Below are 12,857 nucleotides of genomic sequence, written 5' to 3'. Positions count from 1 at the left end.
AGAATCCAAAATAAAATAAATTGCAATAAAAAAATAAGGATTAAATATGATATGAAAAATTAATGAAACCAAATTTAGAGGCATGAAATTGAAAAATAATTAATTAAAAAAAATCCAAAATAAATAGCAATCAAAAGAAAGATAACCAAATTTAATATAAAAACAAAATGACAAGACACCTTTTAACTTTGGTAAACCAACATGAATTCTAAAAAGAGAAGAGAGAGGAGAAGAAAAAAAAAGATCTTCAAAGTCTCACCATCACTCTGTTATGGACACACATTCTGCCTCCTTTAGAAAGATCTCATTGTGATGGTTCTAACGTAACCACGAACCATTGTATTAAGCACTCAAAGAGGTTGCACATCCACTAGAGAGTGACAACCTCTACCCACACATGTCAGTCAAATTGGCTTGCCCATCTTTTTCAGTTTTTAAAATTATTTTTGGTTTCAAATTTGATCCTTAAATCCTTAAATTGCTTTTAGATCAATAAAATAATATTTTATTTTGTAAAATCGAGCATCAAATATGATTTGAAAGTTTTTTCGACATTGTGAAATCCCCATATTTAGACAACAAATAAAAATATTAAGTCCAATTTAATAAAAAAACTCCATATAAAAGGATCAAATTAAAAAGAAAAACAATTAAAAGTCAAAAAAATAAAAGGTTGAATCTCTCCCTTGACCACGTAATGTTTTCTTTCATATTTGCAAGAAAAAGGGGCTCAATACTTGTCATATGCTAAAATTCAATCCTCATAGCTTCAAATATTTTAATTCAACTCAATTTCATTTAATTTTGTCAAACTAAGTATCAACTGAGAGTCAGTTTTGTTTCTTGAAACTATGAGTATCAAATTCCAAGTCAACCAAAATAAATAACAAAGCCTAATTCCAACTAATATAATGAAAAATGATCTAATTAAAAATAAAACTTGATGACTCAAATAAAAAAAAACTGAAAAAAAAAAGATGAGGAAACACAATGTGAATCCTCGTTGTTTCCTCTCACAAAGCATAGCATAACATTGAGCTCTTTTAGGTTTTTTTTTAATATAAATTTGGAGGCTATTTTTGGTTATTAGCTCATAAAAAATAAATATTGGTGAAATAACATGGATGAAAAAAATTGATAAAATAGCATAGTTTGTACATATAGTGATTGGAAAACGTGACATTTATAGCTTGTCTATTTTAAATTGCGAGATCCAAAAAATTTATTAAGTGGGCAAGAGAGAGGAGAGAAAAATAAAATAAAAAGATCTAAAAGACATACTAAAACTCTAATTGTAACATCATTAGTATCATTATAAAAATCTTAATAAAATAAATCTAACAATACTAAGAATGATATCATCATAAAAATCTTAATAAGATAAATCCAACAATACTAAAAAAGGTCATCAATAATACCCCAAGTGGAGCACACTTATTGCCTAAACAAGTGAGCCACCTACACGTCATTTAAATGGCAAGTGTGGTCCATCCAGATCATTGTTAATGGTCTTTTTAGGTGTTGTTAAATTTATTTCATTGAAATCTTTCTGATAATATCAGTAATATAGTAAACAAAGTTTCAATTATTTTTGATATCTTTTTCTTTATTTATTTTTTTCTCTATCTTCTCTCCTCTATTTTCTATTTAGCATTTTTTTATTGGATTTAATTTTCTATTATAAAATACAAAGATTATAAAAAAATCACAAATACAAACTAAATACAAATTTGAATAGTTTCCCTTGGACACTTCTTGATACTCTAGTTACATGAAGTTAAACATTATAATACTACTTCTTGATACTCTAGTTACATGAAGTTAAACATTATAATACTTGAACAAATTTGAATTTTAAACTCCAGTATAAATTTTCAAAAAACACTATCTATTTAAGTCTAAAAATTAGAAAAATCTCTTATATTGTTTAATTGACTGATTCTATATATTATATCTATTCGTTGGAGTGCGTAAGGTGATTGGATAAAGAATTTAAAATACAAAATTATCTAAATATCCATAGTAATCGAAACTGCAGGAAAAAAATATATAAAAAACAAAACATAGAATAAGAATAGATCTTCAAAAGAACTATAATAAAAAATTAAAATGAAAAATACCACACCTAAGCCAACCGATGAACAACATAGAAAAAAGTATGAACTATTTGGTTTCACCTGTCTCAATCGAAGTAAATCACAGTACTGAAACAATGATCATACTTTTTCTTCAAGTTGACATTAATCAAAGAAAGGGTACGGCACGCTTTACAAATTAATATTTAAGTCAAAAAAGAAGAAAGAATATTAAGAGTCAGAAATCTTCCTTAAATAATAAGAGAGTATTATTTTCTTGATCAGGAAGATTTCTAAATTACATTGTAAGAACAATACATGGAATCAAACAGGCAAAATAATCATTAATTAGAGTAAGGGAAACCTCAAAAAAAAATATCCTTAAAAAAATTATATCTCAATTGAAGCCTTTAACGATAATTATTTTAAAAAAAGATGTTAAATTTCTTAAGAAAAAGGGTCATTTATTATTAAAAAAATAGTAGAATTTGAATGGAATCAATACTTAATTGAAACTTTCCGAAACACAGCCTACTTGGAGGATAAGATTGATATAAAGTTTTATTTAGATACAAAATTAGACTAACTACATAGGTTGAGGGCATTTTCGAGGTTTGCCCTTGGAGCGTAGCAAAATTAAGAGTTAAAAACGTGTCAAAAAGCTTGCGAGGCAAAGTCATCAAAACCACACAAAGAGGGGAGGGATCAAGAAAGAGAAACGAAAATGGGAATCATGGCGAAGGCCAAAAGCAGCAAAAACGGTGAAAATTGGGGCATGGGCTTGCTCCTAGTCTTCTTCCCTGAAGACACCTCCTCCACCGCCGCCGACGCCACTGCTCCATTCTGCCCCTCCTCTCCATCAACCCCATCACTGGCTACTCCCAACAGTAACTCATCAAAAATAAATAAAAGGACCAACTCAAACACCCCCATAATCACGAAGACTCAATCCACCATCTCGATTTGTGCTCTTTTACTCCTCCTCACCCTCCTTCTCTTCACTCTCTCAACTTTTGAACCCGCAATCCCCAACCCGTCCACCACCATTAGTATCAACAAAACCCCACGTAGATTCTTGTCTCAAAAGCCTCAAAACAGGCTTAAAGCCACCAAAACCAGTTACTTATCTATGTTTTCAAGAACATTTTGGTCAAAAGATGATAAAAGAAGTGAAAAGTTCCGTTCTTTATTTGCTTTACAAGGAATGGGCAAGCTTTACAGGCGTGGGACTAGAGCAATGAGTGATCTTGTTGTTGCTCATGTAATGGAAGAGACTAATGAAGCTGAATTTAGACTCTTTTTAAGAGTCTTGCATCGGTCAGGTCTCACAGCAAGAGCTGATGCTGTCTTTGTCTTTCCTTCCTCTTTATTCGCTACAAGATTTGAATCATTGATTCAAGAAGAGAATGACTCGTTCTTGAAACTTGTTAATTACTACAAACAATTGAATAGAACGAGTCATGACTCCGTGTCGGCGTCGAGTTTTGACGTGAGTCAGTTTTTGAAGAGTGGGAAGAAGCAGATGGGTGAGCCTCTGTGGGGAAAGAGAATTAGAGTTGATGGCAATGGCAATTCTAGTGAGTCGGGGGAGGGTGAGTTGACTCTGTTGAGTTATGGCTCAGTGGTGGGTTTTGATGCGAGTGAGCTTGACGCGGAAAATTCACTCGCGGGGTTTCTAGACCATGTGCCAATGAGTTTGAGAAGATGGGCTTGTTATCCAATGTTACTCGGTCGAGTTAGGAGAAACTTCAAGCATGTAATGTTAGTGGACGTCAGAAAAGTGGTTTTTTTCAGAGACCCACTCGGCCACGTCAGGAACCGGAGTCCAGAGTCGGTGTATATTAGAATAAAACAAGAAAGTTGTTCGAGCAAGCATCACAGGAAAAACTCGGAGCAAATTCAGTCCAATTGTCAAGTTAACTCAGCGATCTTGATGGGTGGAGCACGGGGAATTCGGAGATTGTCTAGCGCAATGTTAACTGAGATCGCTCGAGCAGCCATGCAACACAAGAAGAAGAGCGCAGTTACTGAGTCAGGGATATTAACTCAACTCGTCGGCAAGGTTCATATATTGAAGATTATTGATTTGATTACAGCGACCGAGTCAATCCCGGGTATGAGTTCCCTCATTGGCTCAAACTCGTCTTTGTGGAATAATTATAGTATAATCCAACTCGGGGTTAATAGTAATTATGATATGATTAACTCAATTATTACAAGGCAAATATGTTCATGGGAAGTAGAATCTTCTGTTTATAGCGACTGTTAGTCAGCAAATTACAAAGAAGAAATAGATTTTTATTTTTTATTTTTTAGAAAAGAAATTGCATAATCATCTCTCTTTATATATATGGTTGTGTTTCTTAATCCACAAGCAGGTTTGTTTCTTACGTGTAAATGATATTGTTGAAAATATTATTGAATTTCTGGAATGGGAATATTGCTAATTGTATATTATTTTGGTATAAGAAGGACGCAAAGATGACAAGAAATTGTCGCAATCAACCAATCATGATTTTGTCTTGTACAAGCCAAAGAACATTATGTATATAATACTAATTAAATCCATTGTAGGAATTTTTTTAAAAGTGTATTTTACTTTAAATATATTAAAATATATAAAAAAAGTAAGTTTTTGATAAATGCGCTATCTTAATCTCTAAATCTATCTTAATAATTAATTTCAATTACTCTCTTGAGCATCTAATCAATTACCATATACAAGTGAATGCGATTCGAGTTTTACCAACTAGAAATCTTGTGAGGAAATTAAGATTGTGGGTTTTGCTGGAAATTTCGTACAATTCATTCAAATTATGGTATGAACAAGCAATTAAAGAGTTCATAATATATTAGGGTGGCGGAAACCATAGCGTAGCGTTGATTTATTGTGGTTAAAGTTACTTCAAGATGCAATAAGCTATATTGGAGTTAAGGCTAGCTTTGTTTTCTTTAATATTTTATCGGATTCAAATCTACAAAACCAAAAAAAAAAAAAAAATAGCGTGAATTTGTGGAGGGAAAATGATATTCATGGTCAACTTTATTATATTCCTAAGCTTTTTGTGAATAGTTTATCCATGAGATTGATTTTTAATTGCCTAAAAAGGATGCAATAAATAACCCTTAATTATGCACGCGAATGCTTTCTCCAAAATTGACCCATTTGTAAAGATGGATCCTTGCACCCACAGAAGGGGAAAGCCAAGGCTGGACACTTGATTTGTTGCTTATTTCTAGATAAATAAATTAAAGTTTGAGATAGTGAGAGAGAGAGTCATGGAGAGAATGTGAAGCAACTACGCGTAGGGAGATGTGAACACATTGATTAAATATTAGAACGCCGAGTGCTTGTGATCTTCTTCTTCAGGTTTGTTTCAAGGCATGAAAAGCATTAAAACGTATCATTCAAGCACCTTCTCTTTCACTTTTGCTAGCCCTTGCCTAACCCAAACCAGCCCTCGTGAGATCAAAAAACCCTAGCCAGTTGCTAGCTAGTAAATGTCTTCACATGGCATTAGAAAAAGAAAAGAATAGGGAAGAAAGAATTAAATAAAAATAATTAAATAAGGTTCTGAACTCTGATAGGTGTTTAGTGAGCTGGGTAGTAGTAAAAAAGTGAGTGCCCTTTGCTATTCCCAATACTGATCTTTTCTTTTCCATTTTTTAAGGCTGCCATGCCAAAGACCTTGCTTCATTCGCTTCTCTTTTATAACTTTATCATTTTTTGTTTTTATTTGTTTTTATATTTTAAAAAAATTAAATTTTTTTATTTTTTATTTTAAATTAATATTTTTTATTTTTTAAAATTATTTTTATAATATCAAAATTAATTTTAAAAAACAAAAATATATTATTTAAATATATTTATAAATTAAAAACATTTTAAAAAACAACTAAAGCAATAATTTTAGATGGATTGGTAGCCTTAAATTATTTATGTATAATGGTACGGTAGTGCAGGCTATATTTTATTTTAATTGTAAATTTAAAGCTTTTTATTTAATTAATATTACCACAATTCTACACGCGTTTCATAGAAAAATCTTCTTTTAAAATTTTATTTATTTTTTCAATCCGCAATCATGAGTTATAGTTATCTGGGATAGCCTAAGTAAAGATCTGTAAGGTGTCAAGCTCATGTTGTGTAAGGTTTCCATGTGCATACACCCTTGCACAAGGGGTGTTCTATGCCATGACACTTGGTTTCTTTGCAGTTTGTGAGTTCTGCTGTCTGATGTGCTGTCAGATTGAATATTTTAGTGGTAATTGTTTTGAACAGTTTGAGACTTTACAAGCACAATGGTGCCCCAATTGTGGAATATTTTACTCGTGACTGAGAAGCTGTTCCAAGCTCTCTTCCTGCTGGATGTCATGGCCGACATGGCCAAATTGTTTGTCCTATCGAACAGTCAGAAAAGCCTAATCGTGACATTTTCACCATGAAAGAACAGCGGTGTGCAAATTTTATCCCTTACAAAAGGGTGAGACGTCTAATAGATGACAAGAGTTTTTTGTTGCTGTCTAGGTTCCGAAATCTCAACATCATATTGCTATCAAATTACCTTCAAAGTAATTCGATGATTGAGATCATAGCCATATTATTTTTACCAGGGAAAGCATGGAGGGGCCATGGGACAAGGTCCATACCATATCGTCCCCCACCGTCCTATGTACAATTTGCTTTCATGAAAATGACCAATATATATATAACAACGCACCTTTCTTTCCTTGATCGCGTGGAAAGTAAAATAAGCAATCATTGTAGGGTTTGATTTATTTACCAAAAAAATTAACTTTTTTGGGATAAAAAGATGATGTAAATCAGGAGCATCATGAGAAGGGAGTTTGTAAATCGCATAGTAATTCAAACTAGGCAAGATTGTTGAACTTTGTAAAGGTTTTGTTTTTAATAGTTCGGGATATTCGAGCTAACTTATATATATATATAATTAATTTTTAGATTCATTAAATGCTTTTCAAGTTCAATAAATAAATAAAACATTATAAAAATAATAAACATAAACAAAAAAAATCAAAATCCAAAATAAAAAAAAACAAATCTCTTCCCCTGTTAAACCACTACCTCAAGTGCAGTCCATGAAGTTATTCATTCCATTGGATGCTTCGTTTTTGTTATTTTTCTCACTTCATGAATTTTTATATCATTTATCCTTCGAAGATTGGAGGGAGGTCGACATCCAAGTTTCCTAACCACAAATAAAATCCACATTTTATTCCAGAAATACTGTTATTTTTAAACTAACCACAAATAAAATCCACATTTTATTCTAGAAATACTGTTATTTTTAAAATTATTAATATATTAAAATAATTAAAAAATATAAATATATAATTTTATATAAAAACAATGAAATTTAAAAAAAAAAACGCATTTATAAACAACCCTTTATTAAATGAGTAATTCCATTTTGATTTTAAAAAAGAGGAGAATATTCATTACAATTATTGTGATACATGAATTCAAATTAAAAAAACGTGAAATTAAATAGAGTTTCTAATGATCTCTCCAATCAAGCTTGACGTGGGTAATTTAATACACGAAATTAAGATAAGAAGATCGTCAAAACTATAAAACCAACAGAGACTGCATAAAAGGTTTCCTACAGCAAACCAAGAGGTGGGAGAGAGGACAAAATTGCTATTAGACTTTTAACCCTAGGATGCCTATCACCATCACCTACACAGTGCAAAGTCCTTGTAACTTATTCACATATTACAAAAAAATAAAATAAAAAAGGCAAGGTCACCGACAACCAATAACAATGCCGCGTTTCTTCACGGAATTCACACATTGATATCACTGTCCTTTCTTTGATTGGATGCGAGGTGGGAATGTTCGTGGGACCCATTGAGTAAGTTGTCCAATGCAGGACTTACAAGTATGGATATGTAACATGGTAGGACTTCTTTTTTAAAATATTTTTATTTAAACATATATTAAAATATTATTTTTTATTTTTAAAAGTTTATTTTTGGTATTATTCTATTAAAATAATATAAAAATATCAAAAAATATTAATTTAAATTAAAAAAATTAATTTTTTTTAAAATATTTTTTAAACATAAAAATAAACAGGATTTTTGTTATTTTTTAAGTAACAATTGTTTATTTTTTGTTTGGAGTGTTATCCTAAAAAAATCATTATATTTTTTTTTAATTCCCTGATAAAATAGAAATAATAAATAAAGATTAAGATAATAGATAAGGATAACAAGACAATGATGTAAAAATATCTAAATTTGAATTGGGGAGATTACGGAGAAGAAGAGAAGATTGAGTAGTCAATTAAACATTAAAAATATGTTCCCAATTTAATAAGGCAGGAACGAAGAACAACCATGTCTTTTCGTGTGAAAATAAAATAAAATGTGTATGGTGAAGTCGGCTTCAGATGAATGAGGTTTTGAACATAGATATAAATAGGAATTTTTAAAACATTTTAAAAATATATTTTTTTATGTATGTGTGACAAGTAAAACCTTTAACAATCTTTATTTCACACTTAAAATCTCTTCGTTTTATAAAATATAATTAATAAATATATCTTATTTATTTTTGAAACTTCTTATTAAATAAATGGATTAATTATTGTCAAGTAGTATTTAAATTCAGGCCAACTCTACTAAGAGGTTAGATAATCATACATGATATTCAGGTATATTTATTTTTGTATTTTAAAAATATTTTAAAAAATTTAATTTTTTTTAATTTTTATTTACTTAAAATTAATATATTTTTAGTGTTGTTAAATCATTTTGATATACTGATATTAAAAATAATTTTTTTAAAATAAAAAAATAATTATTATGTATTTTAACATAAAACATTATTTAAAAAGTAATTACAATTACACTACTAAACAAGCTTGTTAAACAAAACTCTAAGATAGCAGATTCTATAGAAGAAAAAAGCAAGTGGGCAAAACATCATTTTGTAATAATATATTCCTAAATTCAATATATATTCATCCCTCTACTTTGTGTTTTTGGCTTTAAATGAACTCTCAAGATATCTTAACTTTTTTATTTATGTTTGCTGTAACTTTTGATAGTTTGATCTAATAATATAAATTAATCATATTTTTACCTGTCAAATTTAAATAAATTAACCTTTGATGTATAAGATTATGAAGATAATTTAAGATTATTTTTAAGAAAAATGATAAAAACAAAATTAAAATTATCTCGCTCTTTAAAACAATTGAAAAGTTTAAAATAAACATGCTTTAAGGTTTGAAAGGCCCGTATTTAATTTTTCAATTTTTTAAATGATAGGATAATCTTGATGGCTATTTTTCTAATAATATTTTTAAATGATAGGACCCGATTTTTATATTTTTATGTATAATTTTTAAAATCAATCCCTTTGCGACAAAAGGGATGAAGGGACTAGAATGTCTTAATAGTTTAAGTAAAAGGACTGATATGAACCAAAATAAAAGAGGTTGAATACGACTAAAACTTAAAGGTGCAGGGACACAAGGTGATTTTTTACTATGTCTTTGCCAAAACTATTGTGTTATTGGAGGAGGAAATGAACGCAAACTCTTAAACTTGTGGTTATGACTTCCGAATAGAGGCATTGGACTCAGCCTCCACCTTCCTTTTTGGCTTTGACATTAAAGATTTTGAATGTACCATAGCATTGCGCTTAGCTGTGATCTATTAATCGAGTTTTAAATAAGCTATTTATAATATTTGTATTCGCTGACCTGCTTTTTATTTTTAAATTCTAAAAGTGGAGATAGAAAATAACAAAAATAATATATATATATATATATATATATATATATTGATGGCAGAGCCGGCTTAAGTTAAGGATTATTTGTGCAATGATTCAAGATCTTCAAAAATAAATAAGATTTATTTGTTATTTATATTTTATCAAATAAAAATTGTCTCCATATATTTAATAAAAAAAACTTCAAGTATGAAATAAAAATTTTCAAAAACTAAACTTGTCATATATATATAAATAAAATAATAAAAATATTTTTTAAATACTTTAGAATATTTCATTTATAGTCTTGTAGCCTTGTAAGCCGCTCCACAAACTACATATTGTTAATTTGCAATTAATTTAATACTGCTAAAGATGGCCTCATGGTATGGGCAAAAGAGTGTCCTTCATTCTTTTTTGACCCACCAACATTAATCTACCATAAAAGTTATCTAGAACATCCCATCAATCATCAGGATACAATTTTTTTTACGAGTGAAGATTAAAATTAATGTGATTCAACTTTGTAGTGTATTATTAGTCTGCTTTATTCAATTCGTTGTTGGGGATCTTGTTAGGTCACTTTCCAAAGGATGTGGGCACGTAATTGAATTTCTACAAGAAGAAAACTAATCCCTCCAAGGGTGGCTAGCTGGGTGTCGAGTCTTGTGAGGAGACTATTCCCTCACATGAACACATGATTTAGAACATTTCAGCACATCAATTATCATGGGGAGATTTTAATCAATGTAAACTACCAATTAAACAAGCTAAATATAGCCTAATAATGCTACATGTGAAACCTAGCAAGGCTTGCATCATGGGGTAACATGCATGCATGCAGAGATACACTTGTATCTGATCTAAACCCTTGCTTGCTGCTAATCTCAATTAATATAAAATCATGTTCATAATCATTGGTTTCAATAGAAAATTGCATCAAGGGCCACTATTGATGATCATTTATGGAAAATTGCATCAAGGGCCAATAAAATCCTTGGGGTGAATTTTCAAAATTAAACGACAATGACTTTGAAAGATTACACGTATGGGGACCTGGAAGACTTTTGGTAACACATAAAAGATTAGGCAGAATAATTTGTGTGTATATATATAATCACACTCCCTCTTCACATAGGGTCCATATATTAAGTGTATAGCAGCAAGAGGGCCCCCTTTCTTATGCTCTCTGAATTCGATAGGATCTTGCCAAAGGGTTTAAGAAACAGCTGATAAAAAATAAAATCGTGGGAAGAACAGGAGATGAGACAAAGGGTGTCATAATCTTAGAGCATACGAGGCCATGGAAAAGGTATTAAAAAGCATCCCCAACCATGTTAATTAGCAAAAAAAGGCTATGGCTTATCTCATTTTATAATCACTAAACAGCCTAGTGGGGGGTGATTAGCTAGAGTAATTAAGTGTACGTGGTGCATCTCTGGTCAGGATCTTTGCACTAATGTATAGGCTCCAGAACTAGGACCCATCAGATGTACAAGGCTTGTTTGTCCATATTGGAAATACCAGCACATATCAATCCGACATGTGCCATGTCAATGAGAGATCCATTTATATGAAGCGATGGCTTTTTGTCTTCTAAATAATGTTATCAAAGGCCTCTGAATTATTTATCATTGTTAGGTAGAACGTAATGCTATCAAAATAATTTATCAAACTGATGAGGGATTTATTTGGGAAAACAGTGAAAATTATATTTTTTTTAATTTTAATTCTTTTATTAAAAAATATTTTTTTATTTTTTTATATTATTTTGATATACTAATCTCAAAAATATTTTTTTAAAAAATAAAATAAAAACATCATTTTAATACATTTTTAAAAGAAAAAGTTTTACTTATTTTATTTTTTGATTTAAACTTTGAACATTGATTTTTTAAAAATAAAAATTATGATTTTTTTATATTGAATTATCTCGATCTCATGATATATATATATAGTGAGTTCACTTAGATTAATTAATTATTTATTATTTAATATTATATATTTATCATATTAACTGAAGTTCACTCAACTTAAAACTAAATTATATTTTTTTATTTTTTGAAAAAAAAAAAATTTTAATGCGTGATTTTTTTCATTATAATATTTTTTTATTATATAATTAAAATAAAATTAACTTATTTAACATGCTCAAGTATTTAACTTGAATCATTAATTTTTTATTTTTTAAAAAAAACACACTTACCTCACTTAAAAAATAATATGACCGGCAACATGAACCAACGTTTAGTTGTAACTAAATTACCAAAAAAAAATTAAAACTATTGTAACTTGTTGCAAGAAAAGGAAAAGAAAAATATTGTGCACGGGTAATTAATAGCAACTACTAGCCAATAATCAAGTTTACTACTAACTTCGAATTAAGAGCATGTATAAGTTGTTCCCTAGCAATTATCTTGGTAGTGAATAATCCTTATAATTAAACTTACATAAAAAGATTTGGATACAGAAACGGGCTTTAACTGGGAGGATTTAAAACTTATTTTTCATAGGTGATAAAATCAATTGGGCTTGTAGCTATTTGAAAAGGATTCAGATTCATACCTTATATGAAGTGTATTTATAAACACCCCGTGGGAAGGCTCCATGTTACTTATTATGTCCAATAAAATTGGTACAAGAAAAGAAAAAAGAAAAAAATATATGTGCATGCATTTCTTTTTCTTTTTTTCTCTTTATTTTTTTGAAGGAATACATATTTTTTTTATTAACGTAAATGTTCAAGCCAACTTGCACATATTTCAACTAATTTCAGAGACCCTAAAATTAACAATTATATAAGTTTACAGTGACTATTATATTAGCAATAAAAGAGATCAAACTTGAGACAAAAAAATATAAATATTTAAAAAAATTGAAGTTTTGTCAAGCATGAACCAACCAGAAACATTATGCATTTCACACACAAACATATAAACTCCACCAAACAATATTAAAGTCCTATAAAATTAACAAAACATAGATATTAACGATCATCAAGTAAAACTAAAACATTATTCTTTTTCACTATTTAAAAA

At 29.5% G+C, this 12,857-nt stretch overlaps 1 protein-coding gene across 1 annotated transcript; it reads left to right on the top strand.

Annotated features, from left to right (window-relative positions):
* The first annotated feature begins 2,752 nt into the window (after positions 1–2,752).
* Positions 2,753–4,537, top strand: LOC105131858 (uncharacterized). The gene has a single exon (XM_011035040.1). The coding sequence runs from the start codon at positions 2,800–2,802 to the stop codon at positions 4,342–4,344; it is 1,545 nt and encodes a 514-aa protein (XP_011033342.1). The 5' UTR covers positions 2,753–2,799; the 3' UTR covers positions 4,345–4,537.
* Positions 4,538–12,857: the final 8,320 nt, after the last annotated feature.

Source organism: Populus euphratica, unplaced genomic scaffold, assembly GCF_000495115.2.
Source record: "Populus euphratica unplaced genomic scaffold, PopEup_1.0 scaffold101.1, whole genome shotgun sequence".
Classification (NCBI taxonomy): domain Eukaryota; kingdom Viridiplantae; phylum Streptophyta; class Magnoliopsida; order Malpighiales; family Salicaceae; genus Populus; species Populus euphratica.
Note: the sequence above shows the minus strand (reverse complement) of the source record. Positions and strands in the feature narration are given on the sequence as shown.